We start from the raw sequence: 19,837 nt of genomic DNA, 5'->3' as shown, positions 1-19,837 counted from the left end.
GTTGCTGTCTAATATGGGTGTTAATTCACTAGTTAAAATATTGAGGTCTTGATCTCAATAAATCCATTTTGAGAACTGAACTCCAAATTTGGTTTGGCTTTTTCTGTTTATCAAAGTCTCAATCCTTGTGGTTACTTTCTTAAAAGCTGGTCTGAAATCCCATTTGTTTTCAATGATTAAACTACTATCTTTGAATCTAGTTCAGCATCTCCACATTTCTTTGAGAAACCAATCTCAATCTAATGACTTAATTTTTTTTGGTTTAAATGGTTTGCCCTGGAAAGAATTTTTCTGGCTTTCGACCTTTTACTTTCCAGAGCAAACAGTTGATCTAAATTAACCAGGCCAGTATTTATCATTGGACTATTAATCCAGAGCCCCAGTTAACGTTCTGGGGGGCCAGTTCAAATTCCACTATGGCAGATAGTTGACCTTGAATTCAATTTGAGGGGGTGGGTGGGAGACGAGTCTGATCATACCATGGGCAGCACAGTGGTTAGCACTGCCTCAGCGCCAGAGACCTGAGTTCAATTCCTGCCTCACGCAACTGTCTGTGTGGAGTTTGCACATTCTCACCATGTGTTGGTTTCCTCCAGGTGCTCAGGTTTCCTCTGCAGGTTAGGTGAATTGGCCATGCTAAATTGCCAGTAGTGTTAGGTGAAGGGGTACATGTAGGGGAATGGGTCTAGGTGGGTTGTGCTTCGGTGTGGACTTGGGCCAAAGAGCCTGTTTCCACACTAAGTAATTATGGATGGTCTTGTGGTGCAGTGGTAGTATTCCTACTCCTGGACTTGAGGCACCCTGGTTCAAGTCCCACCTGCTTCAGAAATGCATAAATATCTGAACAGGTTGATTTAGAAAATACCTCTACATTCCCTTTGTGCCTCAAGCCCCCTTATCTTTTAGCCTAGTGGTAGTGTCCCTGCATTTGAGCCAGGAGACCTAGGGTCCTACCTGCTCTGTACCTTAACAGGGTTTGTGGTTTTTAAGCAATTTTCCCTCTGGCCTTGGGTTTCAGGAAGTGATTTAGTTAAGTAACCCTTATCTACCAAACTCCCAGGCAATAAACAATTTGCTTGTTCAGAATCTTTTCCCTACACTAACAACTCAATAGTTTAGTGTTGCCATTTTCAAAGTATCCTCTCCTTTTTGGATCAGGAGAGCAAAACTAAATGTAATGCTCCAGGTTAGGGCCTTCTCCAGGTTCTTTACAATCAAGGCATCTTTACTTTTTTTTTTAAGACCAGCAACTACTTGTGGCACCTGTACACTAACTTGTTAGTACATGAACAGTACACCCAGGTCCCCTCAGCATTTATCATTCTTGGTCCTAGTCTACTAAAATACTTTTTTTTTTCCTACTTTTTAAACACAATTCTGACTGCAATGTTTATAAACATGGCAATGATGCATCTAGTCTGCAGGAGTTTCCAACTCGTGTTGGAATGGTAATGTCCTTATCCTATGTCAAATAGTCACTGGTCTAGAAGATACTGCTGAAATCTTGTCAATTGTGGAGGGAAGTGAATCTTTTCAGGATGGTTTCAAATAGAACTTAAAATTAATAATCAAATTGACATTTTGATTTGCTGGAATAAACTTAGCTTGCTACTTTTAATGAGCTATTGTATATCTTGGCTACAATTTTTTTAAAATAGTCTGGTGGACCTGAGCTAATCTAAGGATTTTCCTCTAGTTAGGGATACTAATATATTCCAGCAGTTTTAGCCTCTAATGTGAGTATCGGATCACTAGGGCACTCTACTACTTTCAAATTGACTAAAGAATAGTGGTGGTCATCCTTTTTTTAATTAGTAAAAGGAGTTAAGCTGTTTTGTGAAATTTCAAGGCATAGTTGGATTGTGATTCTTAAACTGGTCCAGAATGCTTTTCCTGGTATACTTTTGAGGTTGTTTCTTGTATGCACATAATGTGTTAACTACAGGTACTATATAGATGCTGAAAATCAAATTTAAAAAGAGAATGCTAAGGAAATTGCAACAGCTGAAGTGAGAATGTTAATGTTTCAAAGCTGATATGATTCCTTCAAGACTCTTACTGGACAAAGTGTTAACTGTTTCTATGCATTCATTACATGGTGCTAAAGGCACGCTTGATCATATAATGCAAAATCTGGTGTGACAGCTGAACCCAAGTGAATATTTATTGTACACTGTTAGATTTGTCAGAACAATGGGTTCAAGGTAATGCAATTAAATCCAAAATACCAGTTGGTATGGATGTAATTTATCTTTAGTGTTGAGTTTTCCTTGTCTGGGTTGTATCAAAGCTGCACCTACTCTGCTGACACTGATATTCTCTACTCTCAATCAAATAGGCTTCAATTGGGCAAACATTGCATTAAATAATCTGGGCTCAAGAAAATTGAATCCATATCCATATATTTGTTTTGAGTCAAAAATCTAAAGTTTCAACTTTACCACCTCTAGGCACACTTGGCCAAACATGTTTAAGGACTTCAGGCCAGGAAAGCTTTACTTCAGTGATCTTATCTGTCATTAAAATCCATCACAAGATAGGCAAAGATGTGATGAGGATTATTTTTAAATCAATGCAAAGTTGCAATTTAAAATCCATAATAGTACTTTCTGGTTGCACCTGAAGATCTGATTGCATCAGAAGAGACGACTCTCACGGGGAGAACCGGTGAGGTAAATCTTTGGAAGGACAGAAAAAAAATTGAGATTTGAGTATACAATGAAGCTACAAGACCAGAAGAAATAGAAAAAGGAAAGGGCCATTCAGCCCCTCAAGCATTCAACAGGATAATTGCTGACCTAACATTCCCCATGTCATGACTTGGAGGTATCGGCATTGTACTCAGGTGGGCAAAGTCCCTTAATGATCCCATATGTTTCAATGAGATTACATCTCATTCTTCTAGACTCCAGTGAGTAGAGTCCTAACTTGTTTCGCTTTTGTACATACGACATCCCTCCATATCAGGAATCACAGCAAGTCAAAATCAGGTAAACTGAAACCGGTGTTAAAGTTGTCAACTGTTTCTGTCGAATGAACAGGAAATACAATTGAAGGCTGCCAGTAACTATTCCAGCCCGTTAACTCCAGATTAGCCCAACAAATCTATGCTTGACACCACCAATTAGAACGGAGCTAGGCCACTCTTTGGCTTGACATCAGGGACAAGCTATTATTCGACGTTATGATCTCTCTAATACCATCCAAAAACAGCTAAACGTGAGAAAGTTAAAGTGATGCCAGTTGGAGACAAAGTGAAGTTGATGCAGTAAGTGGAGAACTATGTGGGTGAAGAGTGAACATTATTTAAGGAATGGGAAATTCCACCATGGAGTCTGTCATCCATTCTGAAACACATAAAAATCACAGCAGTTTGGGGAGCAGGCAATCTCACCAGCAAGGCAGAGGAGGAGAACGGATACCTATCGTGACATTGAAGAAGGTTTGCTTCATGATCTGTGGTATCTCAAGCAGAGATCGTTCCCATCTCCTACCCAATCCTGCAGGAATGTGGAGGCACCTTGGTAAAGAGTCTTGACCACAAGGAGTTCTGCGGCAAATGGACCATTTAAGAAAAGATGAGGTAGGTCTCTCTCTCTCTGTCTCTCTCTTTCTGTCTCTCTCTCTCTTTCTGTCTCTCTCTCTCTCTCTCTCTCTCTTTCTGTCTCTCTCTCTCTCTCTCTTTCTCTTTCTGTCTCTCTCTCTTTCTCTTTCTGTCTCTCTCTCTCTCTTTCTGTGTCTCTCTCTCTCTTTCTGTGTCTCTCTCTCTCTCTCTCTCTCTTTCTGTCTCTCTGTCTATCTGTCTCTCTCTCTGTCTCACACACACTGAGGGTGTTGCAGTTATGTCAGCAGTGACCGGCTGCTAAATGGTTACATCTACATTCTGAATAAGTGTGCACGAAGTCACATTTTTAACTTGCATGGCACCAGACTTTTACCACCTTTGCCCAGATCTGTCTTTAATGTTTAAAGCTAAATATATAATGGTGGAAAGCGAAGCAAGGAATGGGTTATTGCTGTGGACTATGCCAAAAAGCCTGGCATTGAAAAGCAGCCACTTCTTGTGATAGGAAAGTCTAAGAAGCCAGGTTGCTTTGCGAATGTCAAGACACTACCACACAATATAAAACTAACATAACAGCCTGAATAACCTCCAGCACTTTTGAGGCACAAATCAGGAAAGTGGACAAACTTTATAAATAGAAACAAAGGAACATAATTATCACAGAATAGAATCTCTACAGTGTGGAAACAAGCCACTTGGCCTAACAAGTCCACGCTGACCCTCCAAAGAGCATCCCACCCAGATCCATTCCCCTACCGTATTGCTCTCCATTTCCCACAACCAATCCACCTAACCTATACATCCCTCGACACTATGGGCAATTTAGCATAGCCAATCCACCTAATATGCACATATTTGGACTGTGGGAGGAAACCAGAGCACTTGAAGGAAGCCTAAGCTGACACAGGATGAATGTGCAAACTCCAGTTTGCACTACAGACAATTGCCCCATGCACCCTGTAATCACTCTCCTCAACAATATCAAGCTAATCTTGCCTCTAAACAACATGACCCAGCTCAAGCCAATGGATCAAGAGGTGACTATGAACTAAAAAACAACTAGCAATGGCAGCTGATTGCTCACGTTATTGAAACCATTGACTAAAAGCAGGGGTATAATCTATCTGGTCGAGAGGCAATGTCATAATGAGAAGGATGTGGAAGATAGTGGCAGAAACCTCAGTCAACAACTGCTTCTATTAAGTGGAGTTCAAACAGATGATATCTACTGAAGACACAGAGCAGCAGAACGGCAAAACCAACCAACCCAATGACAAGGTTTCTTTCACTTGCCTGCCAAGGCCAACATGGAAATTCTAGCAAAGACAACCACTGGAAACTTACACCAATGTGGGAGACACCATTCTCTGTACAACTGACAGATAAGGCAATCAGAGATGCATTACATTCTTCATTTGAGAAGAGTCCCAAAGATTACCTCAAAAAGTCCAATGAAGAGCCCACTCACCTGCAGTTTCCATAACAGAAGCTGCAAAGGGATCTGGGATTTTACAATGCAACACTAAAACATGGGTAACATGTTTCACTGCATTAGCAACCACACAGACTGTATCACACTCATCCCAAGGCAGCTCACTTCACTGAAAAAGTTTACTGCGATTTTCCAATTGTTCTGACTGCAGCTGATATTATTACTGAACAAATCAGATTCTAGACTGAAATCTGGTTTAATAAATCTTTCTTTTTATTTTTGAGGTGGTCTTTCATTGAAATGCTGCAGATTTAATGATAACAATAAAGCAGAAGTTTATTATGCAAAAAATTAAATAAACCAATATAACATAATATAATTCTGAACGATTTAAAAACACATAGGAAAAATACAATCTATCCTAAAACCATTACATTACAGTATCTCAAACATCAGAGACAGTTTGCTCCCATATCATATCTTAGGTTTAATTTTACTATTTTTTTCAATCCCTGGCCTTGAGAATGGTAGCCACTTCCTTTATCAGTCACACAACTGAGCTTAGATTTTCTCAAGCCTCAAATATTCCTCTGGGTTCAAACCAAACACATTTGGTCTACAGCGTTCAAATAAAACATTTACATGGAGGTATGCTATTTCCTAACTAATCTGAACAAAATCCTTCTCTAGGAGAAATGTTTCATAGATTGACCTTCAAACAGGATTTCTGCAAAGTGTAAAATAAATGCTTTCCAAGCTATGGGTTTGTCCACTAACTAAACAAAATAAAAATCCCGTTCCTTCTAAACTGAAAGCAAGCAAATGGTCCTCAGTGTTTACTCTGTCCATTAGTAAAACTGTCCCAATGCAAACAAATTCCCATTATCACCCCAGGGATTCATGCTCTCATATGGACTTAAAGAAAATGGCTCTCAAATTCTAAGTCACAAAACAGTCAGGAAAAAATCCAGGATGTTCCTGCTGTAACATCTTCATTTCCAAATACAGGTAACAATATATTATTGAACCGTCTTCACACTGCACATTCATTTTCAGTCCAACACATTTTTAAAATTAATATGGACATCACTGAAAACAACATGGTCTTTGTTGTTATTTCTAAATGCTGTGTGGATGCTAGGCCTTCTACTTGAACTGAGTTGGCTTCTGAAAACATTTTATGCAAATATAACCCCACCATTTAAAAAAGGAGATATAGATAAAACAAAGAATTACAAATCAGTCATGCTAACAGCAGTAGGGAAAATGCTAGAGACTAAATAAAATGTGGTAACAGAATATTTGGACAGCATTAACAGGATTGGACAAAACCAGCATGGATTTATGAATGGAAAATCATACTTTACAAATCTACTGGAATTTTTCTGAAGATGTATCTTGTAGAATAGAGAACCAGTGAATGTTGTGTACTTGGATTTTCAGAAGGATTTTGATAGGGTCCCTTGTAAGAGTTAGTGGGGAATGTTAAACTCAGTGGGATGAGAGGGGCTAATGCACAGATGACAGATAAATATTAGGTCGACAGAGAGAAAATTGGTAGTGGGAATAAATGAGTCTTTTTCTGAATGGCAGGCAGTGCCTGTTGGGGTACTATCAGGATCAGTGCTTGGGCCCAGCTATTCATGATACCCATAAATGACTTGGATGAGGGAGGCAAATGCAACATTCCCAAGTTTTCTAATGACACAAAACTGAGTGGGATTGTGAGTCGTGAGGAGGGTTCAAAGAAATTTCAGAGTGATTTAGACAAGTTGACTGAGTGAGACAACACATAGCAGATTCATTATAACATGGATAAATGTGAAGTTATAGTGTGGAAAAGAAAGACCAAGTGCTATTTAAATGCCGATGTATTGGGAAGTGTGGATGCACAAAGGGATCTGGGTGACTTGTATAACAGCCAATGAAATAGACAGGTAGGTGCAGCATGCTGTAAGTTAAAAAGAACATTCAAATGATTTTGTGGAAAGTGACGCGGAAGATTGCAACACAGATGTCTTGGAGAGTGACAATGTTTGTACACATTCACTCAGACCTGAATTATAGCCAGAGAGCTGGCCATCAAAAAAATACGAGGACCAGGGAGAATTTTTAAAATGTTTTAATGTGGTTTAAATATTACTGGCGTTCTTTTTGTGCCATCTGACTCTTTCATTATCTACATTTTAATTGTTACTCACGTCGCACAACTCCATTCGATAAAAACCAAAAGAGAAAATGCTGGAAAATCTCAGCAGCCTGCCGGTCTCAACATTGAATTCAACAACTTCAGATGATTGTCCCACCTCGACCCCTCTGTTTTCATTCTGCTCCGTAATTTTATTTTTTTCATATAAAGTTTTTTCACTGTTCTGTACCTCTTATTTCTTGATTGTCTCTCTTCCTCTCGCTCCCCACTCTCTCATCACCTTTTTCCTCTCCTCTTCCCCCTTTGCTACCCTTCTCCCCTGTTTTCCATTTTGCCTCTGCTTCACCCAACCCCCCACCCCCCACATATTTTGTCACATAGCACCAGCTTCAGCCTTTGTCATTCACAGATCCTAATCTACCTATAATCTCTCTATGCACTGTCATTATCACCTCTTTATTGCTACCTTTACTTCTGGAGCCATGACTCACCTTCTCTCAGCCTAGTATAAATACCTCCCTATTTCTCCTTTTTTTAAGCTTTGACAAAGGGTCAGTTAGACTCGAAACGTCAGCTCTTTTCTCTCCTTACAAATGCTGCCAGACCTGCTGAGATTTTCCAGCATCCGCAGTAATTTGCTTTTATCCATTCGATAAAACTTGCCTGGTGGAGGAGTATTTGGTTCTCAGGTCAGGATGGCTATTCTCAGCCAATAACCAAACTCAATGAGTTGGCCTGGTCTGTTCCAATGAGGATTTGAGGCCATAAAAGGAGCGGGGAACAGTAGGAATCTGAGTGGTTGGACAGGGTTAGGTTAACAGTGAGTGAGAAAGAAAGGTAAGGTTCCTATGCGGCGTTTCAAATTTTAGTGTAATTTGTTATGAGAAGACGATAATTTCTTAATTAGTTTTATTGCTAATTGTAGGCGGGAAACCACCTGGCTTTCGAAGTATAGCGCACAGTTTCAAAGTCTCCAAATTAAAACGTAGCGTTTTCGTCTAAACCCCAGTGAGGAATGAAGTCTGGCTTTTCATTTGTTGCAGTTGTTAAACACACGCTCTCCATTGAATGGGTTTGCTTAAAAATTACGCGAATTAAAACACCATGTATCTCTTAAATCCTATTTATCGTAAGCTAGCAATTTAACTGTTGTAACTGCCCAAATAGTGAATAAATGACACTCAATATAAACTTACCTTCTTCTGGCAAATCTGAAGAGCTCAAGACTTTCTGCAAACTGACTGACTTTTTTTTTCATATTTTAAATTCAGTCTTGCCAAATTATGTATGTGCCATACTTTTTATAAATTCGTGTAAAACTGAGGAGTTTCCCTGTGAACAACACTTTCCTTGCTGTTTGTTCCAACGTTTGAAATAATGTTTGTCAGGTAGATATTCTTTAGTCTGCTGGCTGCAGGTTGGATATCCACTTAACATTGACTTTAGAATTTTTAAAATCGCACTTCCCCAGGACTAAGCCAGAACATTTTTTTTTGTCTGTCTGATCCTGTTTTGTTTTTAGCTTTCCCCAGTGATTTTTTTTCCATAGAATCATATAATCCCCATAGTTTTGAAACAGGTCCTTTGGCCCAACAAGTCCATACCAAACCTCTGAAGAGCAACCCACCCAGATTCCTTCCCCTACCCTACACTTACTCCTGACTAATGCACCTAACCTACACATCCCTGAACACAATGGACAATTTAGCATGGCTGATTCACCTAACCAACACATCTTTGGATTGTGGGAGGAAACCCATGCAGACACTGGGAGAATGTGCATACTCTACATAGTCACTGAGCTGAAATTGAACCCAGGTCCCTGGTGCTGTGAGGCAGCAGTGCTAACTGCTGAGCCACTGTGCTGCCCATCTTGAGGTGCTGATTTGCCTCTTACAACAAGCAATTGTAGTAACTATTCCAATGTTGATTGCTTCTTGACAGGATTATCATAATTTATTGAATAAAGCAAGCTCTGCCTTCACCAAAACCCCACATTTAACATTATTAACATTTCATCCTATTTTGACATTTTTAAAAATGTCAACAGGCCTGGATGATCAACCTAGCAATTGAGTAACTGAAACTTGCCAGATGTTATAGCGGGGCACTTACAAAAGTCCAAGAAAATCAGGCAGAGTCAATATGGTTTTGTGAAAGGGTAATTGTGCTTGTCCAATTTACTGGAGTTTTTTTAATACTATGCCTGCTTTCATTAAGAAATAGGGCATTGAGACTAATTGTGCAAACACTTGACAAAGCTGAATCTTGTTTGGAGGGGATGGCTCTTCAACTACTGGAAATAATGGCAAAAGGCTCAGTGGTCTAGTCTCTAGAACTCCTCCATATTGTATTTGGGCTAGGCTTCAGGTGTTGTCAAGTGCTGCATTGTTGATTTACAACACAAGGTTCAAACTACTGAATTTTTTTTGTAAAATGTACTGCACTTGTAGGAGAGCAGGAAGCTCTGTGTTACTGTGGTTCTTGTTCTCTTGACAAAAATAGTCCATAAAAGTCTCCTAATGGAGACACAATATTTACAAATTCTTGATTGCACAAGTGATTACTCACTGACATGCATATGATTTTGGACCTTTTCAATTTCTACCTAATTTCATAAACTGATTTTTACTATTCTTTGTTACAGATGCTTTTGTTGGATATGGGTTATCCTAATGGTGCGAACAGCTCTTATTAATGCTCTAGATTCCGTCTGGTTTCTGTATTATTCTTGGCTGACATTATTCCTGTCCTTTATAGTAATATTTGATTCAGAATACCATGTCTCATTAAAAATCATCAATCTTATTACTGACAAGAAGAGTTTCTTAAACAAGAGTTCCTGTTATGCAGTAAGGCATAGAGTCAGATGTACAGCACAAAAACAGACCCTTTGGTACAACTCATCCATACTGACCAGATATCCTATTTTTGCCAAAATTTGGCCCATATCCCTCTAAACCCTTCCTATTCCTATACCCAGGAGAAAGTGAGGACTGCAGATGCTGGAGATCAGAGCTTGAAAAATGTGTTGTTGGAAAAGCGCAGCAGGTCAGGCACCATCCAAGGAGCAGGAGAATCGACGTTTCAGGCATAAGCCCTTCTTCTGGAATGAGGGGTATTGGTATTCATATACCCATCCAAGTTCCTTTAAATGTTGTAATTGTACCTGCCTCCATCACTTCCTCTGGCAGCTCATTCCATACACTCGCCACCCTCTGTGTGAAAAATTTGCCCCTTGGATCCCTTTTTAAACCCCCCCCCCCCCCCCCCCCCTAAGATCTGTGCCCTCTGCTTTTGCGCAAAGCCATGTTGACTAACCCTAATCAGTCCTTGCCTTTCCAAGTACACGTAAATCCTGTCCCTCCGGATCCCCTCCAATAATTTGCCCACCTCTTGTTTTATACCGGGCATATAAATTATTTAAACAATCTTTTAATCAAAATAAATGTCCTGCCTCAGATCTTGTTACATTTTGCATTTTGTTTGCACTTTAATCTCATGTGCAACCTCTTCTGTGTATTGATTAATACACATGAAGTCTCAAATAGATGTTGGCAAGTGGAAACACCTTTTTTTGCTTTAAGTCCTCTTATTGCTTGCTTGTATTAAAGTATTTTGAGTAAAAGTTTACATTAGGTCGTGCATATTTGTAGAAATAGTTTAATGTTGAAACATCGCAAGGTGTTTCACTGGCTGATCAGACAAAAATCTGAGTTTGTGACTGGTAGTCCAAACAGGTCAGTGAGTTTTCATAAATCGTGATGTGATAGCAACTTGTAAACTAGACTGCAAGTTGCATTAACTATACAGTGAAAGATTTAGAAGTGGCTCTTAAAACAAAACTCTAATATTAACTATAGCCTTGTGTCTACACTTTTATCAATACTTTCAGCCTACACTTAAAACTATCCCAATAACTACAGTATTTTCTTTCTAGATTACCCAATTTTCTGTTAGTGCAGCAGATATTTAAGTTACAAAATTGTCAAACAATGACTGGTTTGGAACGTAGAGTTGCTTTGGTGGATATCTTAAATAAGCCATGTGGAACTCGAATGCCTTTGAAAAAGGTAAGGCTGCTTTAAATAGATGCTGAATTCATAACTAAAAACTTTGTTCCCTTTTCTTGCCAAAAGACTTTTTAAAAATCTGATGATTTTAAAATCAGTTGTAGTCTAGCAACAACATTTTAAGCAAATGACACTCCTTAGCTAGTTTAGTGCAAATTAGTCACTTTTACAACGGAGACTTTTTTGCTTTATTGTAGCCTCAAATTGGAGAACAATAATTGGAGTGTTGCTTGTAAACATGCATTTATAAAATTATTACAGTACAGATGAGGGACCCAAAGTGAAGTTGTTGTTATCATGGAGGTTAAATAATCTGTCATGCTTTGTGTTTGTTATGGACTCTCTAGTTTGGGGATTGGCAAGGGCTCCCAAGTGATTTTTGGAACGGGCTTCAAATGAAATTTGGATTTTTGACTTATCTGAACTGCTGGATTGTTTGGTTATGGAAGAAAATAAATAACTTGAATTTGTAGGAACAAACTGTGATTGCCTCAAAAATAGAAAGAACTATGGCCTCAAAAATGGAACATGTGAACATATGCAAAAAGCCAGAAGTTCTGCCACTGAAAGAACATTTTACTGAAGATGTAATGAAGCTTGAGGTTTGGATTTTAAATCTTGCATAACAAATGTGAATTCTTTAAACTGTTTGCCCTTCCGTGGTAATGTTGAATTAATTTAATCCAGTATGAATTCATGTTCTGGAATTCTCCTCACCTGTACTGAGGGACTTCTAGTTAAAATGGTAACTTGAGATTCAACTTTTTTTTTTGATGGAATATTGTGCCCCTAAACCTTAGTTATGATTATACCTGAGTCAGTAATGCAGTTTTGTGTACATTTTTGAACTAAGTTCAAGATGGAAGAAACTTTAATTCTTCAACTATTTCCATAGCAATTGATCCATTAACATCAGTAACTATACAGTTTAAGAAAATATTACTTTTCATAGAAATGATGCTTGGTTCTTAGTTTAAGAAATTAAGTGACTTTAATTCTCCCAAAGCTTTCAATCAACTGAATATTGAAACAAAATAACAAATTTAAATGAATGAAACAGTAGTGTTTTGCTGCTACTCCCTTTTCAGATCTTTCAAAATCACTTTAGTTGTATAATGCATATATTGTGCTGGCCTTTTGGATAGGCAGTGAATAAACAATATAAGCTCAGTATAAAAGTTATTGTGAACTCTAAGCAGTGAACAAATATTTAAAATGGTGATTATAATATAATTTGAAATAAAGTTAAGCAACTTTTTTAGCAGGATGGCTTTGTGGTGCACACAACTTGGTCGAGTAGCTCAGGAAATGCTTGATTTGATTTCGCTAAATCTACAATTTCATGTGGTTAACTTTTGTGTATCTATTATAACAGGCTCCACCATCCCCTATGGACACTTCAGTCTGCATGTCTGAAGAGCTACATGAAGCTTTCTCTAATGAAATCTTGCCTGTTGAAGATGTTGATATGAATGATGGCAACAATCCAATTCTATGTAGTGAATATGTTAAAGATGTCTACAAATATTTAAGAGAACTTGAGGTCTGTTCCTTTAACCACAAAGGCACAATTACTGTTCTGCCTACTTTTAAAGAAGTCTAAGAGTTAGTAGATAACTAAAATAAGATGACTAATGCTGCTTTGGAAGAAGTGGATTTTTATTCACTACTAGATCCAATTCTCAAAGTCTAGCATGAAATGCTGCTGAGTTTTCTAGCTCAAAAGCAATAAGTCACTAATTGCAACAGTCAGGTAATCTACAGCCTAAATAATTTTATTCTGACAATCCCAGCCAATACTCAGCTCAAATTCTGGACTGGGGCAACTACACTAAATGATGGCTGAGGTTTCATTTGGAGGTGCTGTGAAAGTAGTCCATGGTTTGCACCTGGGCGAGTTCAATATGCTGACACTTCCATTTGTTCATTTTGGACCTAAACTCTGCAGTTCATTTCCATCCATGTGTAGAGAAATCTCTTGTAGAAAGAGTATTTGGGAAGAAGATGCAAGCTTCTGACTGGGAAGCTATCCTTGTCAGACGACTGTATAAATAAAAACAAGTGAGACTAAGCTTTAGCAAATTTAGATCCTCATACTGAAAGGTATGGTGTCTTGATTAGATTGAATTAGTATTCTGTACTTTTCTAGATGATTCAACATAAATATTAATCATTGATATAGAAGAGGAGGCCAATTCGCATTGGAAACCATGAAATGGTGTCAGTGTTTTTTCTTGAGCTGGAGGCCTGCAACATTGGGAAAGATATCTAGTATGTAATGAACATTAGAATATGTCCAAATCTAGAACTTTGATCACCTTCTGACATTGTAGGTATTCAAGTAGAAATGCAGATTATGGGATGGTTCTCTGGAGGTGTAATGGTCCAAAAGAACATCGCCTTTTTGTTCCTAATTTACAAATTTCCCAAAAGCCGACAGTAAATGTTCATTTACCTGAAAGATAGTACTTGTGAAGCATCTGAAAGTAATAACAAAGAAATAGTCCTAAAGGTTGACCCTTTAAGATCTGTGATTCTAGTGAACCACCCTGTTCCCAAACAGCTGCTTACACTGGTCTTGCCCAATTCATCACTGAGCATAACTTTGTAATATGAATATCTTTCACCAGATTAACTAAGAAATCTAGAGAAATAAAAATCTAATTTTTAAATACTAAGGACATTGCTAGGTAAAAATGACTAGCTTTAATTTGAACTATTCCATGTTCAATACACAAAGCTTCTTTGACTAAACTTTATTGACATCTATTCCTAGCTTTTAAGTCTTTTTCTCAATGCAACTGCTATTCTATTATGGTAAGTTTTATGTTTTAGCTGAGTTGATTTGCTGGTTTTATTCATTATTTTGACCAGGACTTCTATTCTTGGGCTCTCCTAATATTGAATCATTTGCGGTTTAAATATGAAAGATCATAGAGCTCTACAGTTGTCTTCTATAGTAGCTTAGGTAGTTTTTAAATTTTCCTCTAATCTGGAAATTTAAATCTTGCGTATACTTTCAAAACATTAAGATTTAGGTAACTGTTCCATGCAAAATAAAGTCACTGTTTACAGGTGTTTGTTTTTTAAATATAGACAAAACAGGCAGTGAGACCAAACTATTTGATGGGACAAATGATAACTGGAAACATGCGTGCTATCCTAATTGACTGGCTTGTGCAGGTTCAGATAAAATTCAAGTTGCTACAAGAAACTATGTACTTGACTGTGTCAATCTTGGATAGATTTCTTCAGGTAAGACTTTATACAAGAGAAAAACTTGTTTCACCCCCTCTGCTAATTGATCTATGGAGAGAGGTTGTAAGAAACTGTCATAATCTATGTTTTTCTACTGGTTGAGAATAAATATGATATATGACTATTACATTTGACTTGTTTATTATACTACTCCTCTGCAGTTGCTTTTTCAGCATGTTGTAAATGCATTTCACATGAAGTATTTAACTTTTTTCAATTTAACTAAAACACTACAAGTACAGGAGCAGAGACATCTGCAATTATACAATGACTTGGTGAGACCACACCTGGAGTATTGTGCCATTTGCCTTGCTTTTTATTTGGGAGGAAGAATATTCTGGCTATGGAAAGAATGTGATAAAGGTTTGAGATTTGATTTCCTGGGATGAAAGGACTGGCTTATGAAGATTGGATTAATTACCACTATTCATCTCCATTTAAAAGGGAGATGTCATTGAACCTGATTTTCTTTTTTTAAATTCAACAGGAGTAGACACTGGGAACATTGTTTTTACAATGACCAGGGATTAGTCTTGTGCTACAGATTGACCAGAGTGAGTCCTACAGCAGAGGCAGGCCCTTTGGGTGAAACTTTGGTCCCTGCTGACCAAAATGTCCATCCATGCTAACCTCACTTCCCTGCACTTAGCCAAAATTTCTTCTAAACCCTTCCTATCCATGTATTTATCCAAATGCCTTCTAATGTACTCTCCTCAACCACTTCGGCTGGCAGCTCATTCCATATGCATACCGCATTTTGTCTTTTTTTTAAAAGAAAACCCTTCAGGTTCCCTTTTTTATTCTTTTGCCCTCTGGTCCTCAATTCCCCAACCCTGGGGTAAAAGACATTGCATTCACCCTATCCATGCATCTCATTATCGTAGACACTTGTTATTTACCCCCACCCCCAACTTTCTAAAGAAAAATGTCCTAGCTTGTCCAATCTCTCCTGATAACTCAGACCATTGAGTGCTGGCAACATCCTTTGTAAATTTCTTCTGCATTCTTTCCAGTTTAATGTCACCTTGCATAGCAAGGATGTTCAAAACTGAACACAATACTCCAAGTGCAGCTTCACTAACATCCTGTACAACTGCAATATAACTTCCCAACTTATATATAGACCATTCCCTGACTGAAGACCAGTATGCTAAAAGCCTTTGCTGCCCTATCTACCCAATGACTCTACTTTGAGAACCATGCACGTGAACTCCAAGGTCCCTCCGTTTCAATGCATCCTTTAAGGCTCCACCATTCACCATGAAACTATCTTGATGTTGACTTTCCAAAATGCAAGACTTCACACTTAAACTCTATTTGCCATTTCTCAGCCCATTTCCTCAGCTGATAAAGATCCTGCTGCAGTTTCTGAGAACCTTCCTCACTGTCCATGATTCTGCCTATTTTAGTGTCATCTGCAAACTTATAATTGTGCCTTGTACATTCTCATCTATATCAATGATTTAGATAACAAATGCAATGGGCCCAGTAGTGACCCCTGAGGCACTCCACTAGTCACAGGCCTCCAGTCTGACCAGCATCCTTCCACTATTACTCTTTGCTACCACTGAACCAATTGTGTATCCAATTTGCCAGCATCCCCTGGATTCCAAGCAGCCTTATCAAAGGCCTTACTGAAATCTGATATACCACATCTACTGCCCTCATCAACCTTCCTAGTCATTTTATTGAAGAACTGTAACAAATTTCTGGCATGATCTCTCTTGCACAAAACCATGCTGACTACTCCTAATCAAACCTTGTCTTTCCAAATGTATGTATATCTAATTCTGCAGAATCTTCTCCAGTAACTTACCTGACACAGATGTTAGGGTCACTGGTCTATTGTTCCCATGTTTTTTATTTGCAGACCTTGAATAAAGGCATAACATTCATTAGCCTCCAGTCTTTAGGGATCTCACCTGTGGCTAACAATGTATTCTTGGATATATCTGGTCAGGACCAGAAGACTTATGCACATTAATACATTATTATACACCCAATACCACCACCACTATGGACTGTCCAAGATATCACCATTAACTTCCCAAGTTCCCAAGTCGTCTTGTCTTCAAATAAACACAGAAATATTGAGTACCTTGCCCATCTCCTACAGTTCTACACATTTCCACTTTGGTCCTTGAGGGGTTCTATTTTCTCTGGTTCTTCTTTTCCTTTTTAATATACTTGAACCTCTGGATTCACCCTAATCTTAGCCAAGGCTATCTCATGCCCCTTTATTTTTTGCTCTCCTGATTTCTTCAGTAAACTCCTGTATCCCCTTTATACCTCAAGGGATTCCCTTGATCTCAGCTGCCTGGATATGAACCATGCCTCCCCTTTTTCTGGTCAAAGCCTCCAATATTGCTTGCCATCCAAGATTCCCTATTCCTGCCAACTTTGCCTCTCACCCTTGCTGGAACATAGAGAGTTTGAACTCTAGCTATCTTACTGTTAAAGGCCACCCATTTGAGGTCCTATCAAAATTTGCTCTCCTCCAATTTAGAACTTGAACCTGTGGACCAGTTTTGTCCCCCTCCAAAGTATTTTAAAACTAATAAAACTATGGTCACTGGTCCCAAAGTGCTCCACCTCTGTCACCTGTCCTTCCCTATTTCCCAAGAGTAGGTAGAGGTTTGCGTCTTCTTAAGTAGGACTCAATGTATACTGCTTAAGGAGACTTTCCTGAATGCACGTAACAAATTCCAACCTAGCTAAACCCTTAGCGCTCTTGCAGTCCCATTCTGTCAGGAAAATTTAAAATCTCCTACAATGATAACCCTATTGCTCCTGCAAATCTCCCCAGTCTCCGCGCATATTTGTTCCTCTAATTCCCATGTACTTTAGGTCTCCACATAGTCAAACACCAAGAATATCACCATCCCCTTATTCCTTAGCTACACCCACAAAGCCTTACTGGATGATCCTCCAGTTATTTCATCTGATTACTGCTGTGATACTCTCCCTGGGCCATTTAGGATTGAGATGAGAAATGCTTTGTCCACATTGAGAATTCCAAAGTGGAATTGTCTGCCAGTGGCTGAGGGCAAAACATCCTTCAGGAAGGTATGGGGTGAAAGCAGGAACAGGGTACAGAATTGAATAAACAGCCTTGATCATTGAATGTCAGAGCTGAGTTTAAAGTGCGGAATGTCGATTCCAAGTCAGTCTTCTAGTGAGCACCCTGTAAATATTGGTTACAGTAAGTCTCAATTTTACTATGCATGGCTGAAAAATCCAGAATTCTAATTGACTCTAGATCCAGAACCTCAACCTGAGCTACAAATCTTCTCAAAACTCACATTGACTCTACTAAATTCTTCTTGTTGCATTCTTAGGATAATCCAGTAACTAAGAAGAATTTACAACTTGTTGGTATAACAGCAATGTTTGTAGCTTCAAAATATGAAGAGACCTATCCTCCAGAAATTGGGGACTTTGTTATTATTGCTGATGATGCTTACTCTAGTGCTCAAATACGACAAATGGAAAGGTGGATTTTGAAGAAACTTGACTTTTCTCTGGGTAAACCACTTCCACTGCACTTCCTCAGAAGAGCATCAAAAGTTGCAGAAGTGAGTGTCTGTCATCTATTTAAACAGTTTTGCTAACCTGTTACTCCTGGATATATGATGTACCAATATATTAAGACTTAGTCCCAAGTTTCAAAATCATCTTTTAAGGCTTAGTTACTCATTCCAAATATTGGTTAAATTTAAGTTGAAGTCTTATTCAGATTTCCCATCTTGTATTTTAAGTTTTATTTTTCTCCTTTTTATCCCAGATGCCTGTGAATGTATTTTCAACTGTTTTCTAAACAATTTAGATGTAAAGAGGCATGTAATTTGTTTGGTCAGGTTAGCACTGAACACCACATTCTGGCCAAATACCTGATGGAACTGACAATGGGAGATTATGAGATGGTGCATTACCCTCCTTCCCAGATTGCTGCAGCTGCCTTCCATCTTGCTCAGAAAGTCTTTAATTGTGGTAAATGGGTAAGTACACTTTCTCGATGTGAATGAATTGACAGATCTGCAAACAAGCCCTTTCACCTGCCTGCATTAAAACCTGGTTTGGACTTTTCAGACTCCCCTCTTGCAGCACTACATCTCCTATAGAGAGGATGAATTACTTCCTGTTATGCAACACATGGCTAAGAATGTTGTGCAGGTTAATAACCAACTCACCAAACACATGGTAGGTGAACTGTCCAGTTTTGGGCATTTTTTTTCCAATGAAGGCTAACTTTTAACAAGCTTTGAAGTTATAGGCTACCTCTAGTACTCGATTTAAATAAAGGAAGGTACTTCTGCGAATAAGTTCCCTAGGGACATTGTGCAAGTTAATAAATTAAAATTAGCTTTCAGACATATCTGACCTTATTGGTATCAACTTTAGCTTCTAATTTACAAAAGTAGAATAACCCAAACAGCATACTTCACTTTGAATACCTGAACTGACTAGGCAGCTCAGTAACTAAATACCATTAGTGATACTAAACTAGAGACAACAATAAAGGTCGATTAGTGTAATGTTAAACATTATCTTGATAATGCTTTATACCACTTGGCTGATTTTCTTTCTTACAGACTGTTAGAAACAAGTATGCTAGAAAAAGCCAAATGAAGATCAGCACCATCCTGCAACTGACATCTGTTTTCATCTTCAACTTGTCAAAACCACTAATGCCCTCCTCAAACTGCTTCAGTCTTTAAAGCACTGCTGTCTGAAACTATAAGCACCATTTTAAAGTTTTTGTTTTTAAATCTGCTTTGCTTAAACTTTTTTATATTTGAATTAATAAAAGATTTTTAAATGCAAGCCTACTTAAACTGTTTCCTATAAGGACCACCAAGTTCCGTCTGCATTCACTTGCACTTCAAACTAGCAGGTCTCCACTTGGGACTGCTGAAATAAAATTGGATCCTACCTCTAGAATTTGGGCAGACATCTAGCTTCTATCAATACAATGGCCTAATTTTCACTATAGCTAGACTTGGAGTGGAATAATTCTTTTTTTACAGTTGTAGTTAGAGTATTGTTTAATGAGTAATTTGAGTCAACATCTTTTCCCAGTCAATTTTACAAAACTACTACTTGCTTGAGCCCTGCTCTATCAATCTGATATGACTAAAGTACCAGCTCTCACCTAGCCATTCCTTTACTTATAGCTTGCCATCTGGCTTAACAGATTTTCTCAGTTCCTCCCATCATAAAGACACATAAAATCTTTAAACCTTGCCTGAGTTGAACTTTATTGAGAAGTTTCCAATTTAATTTAAATGGAATACTTGGATGAAATTTATCTCCATGTTTGATTAAACTGAGATAATCCAGGTCTGACAGTTAATGTTTCA

General features: G+C 38.3%; 1 protein-coding gene across 1 annotated transcript; it reads left to right on the top strand.

Annotated features, from left to right (window-relative positions):
- Positions 1-11,141: 11,141 nt before the first annotated feature.
- LOC122565379 (G2/mitotic-specific cyclin-B1-like) lies at positions 11,142-19,195 on the top strand. Its single transcript, XM_043721310.2, has 7 exons — positions 11,142-11,219; positions 12,595-12,762; positions 14,316-14,474; positions 17,816-18,052; positions 18,335-18,475; positions 18,567-18,677; positions 19,070-19,195. The coding sequence occupies exons 1-7, from the start codon at positions 11,142-11,144 to the stop codon at positions 19,193-19,195; spliced, it is 1,020 nt and encodes a 339-aa protein (XP_043577245.2).
- The last annotated feature ends 642 nt before the right edge of the window (positions 19,196-19,837 follow it).

This window comes from Chiloscyllium plagiosum, unplaced genomic scaffold (genome assembly GCF_037043375.1).
Source record: "Chiloscyllium plagiosum isolate Xiang-an unplaced genomic scaffold, Cpla_swu_hap1 HiC_scaffold_2, whole genome shotgun sequence".
Lineage (NCBI taxonomy): Eukaryota > Metazoa > Chordata > Chondrichthyes > Orectolobiformes > Hemiscylliidae > Chiloscyllium > Chiloscyllium plagiosum.
Note: the sequence above shows the minus strand (reverse complement) of the source record. Positions and strands in the feature narration are given on the sequence as shown.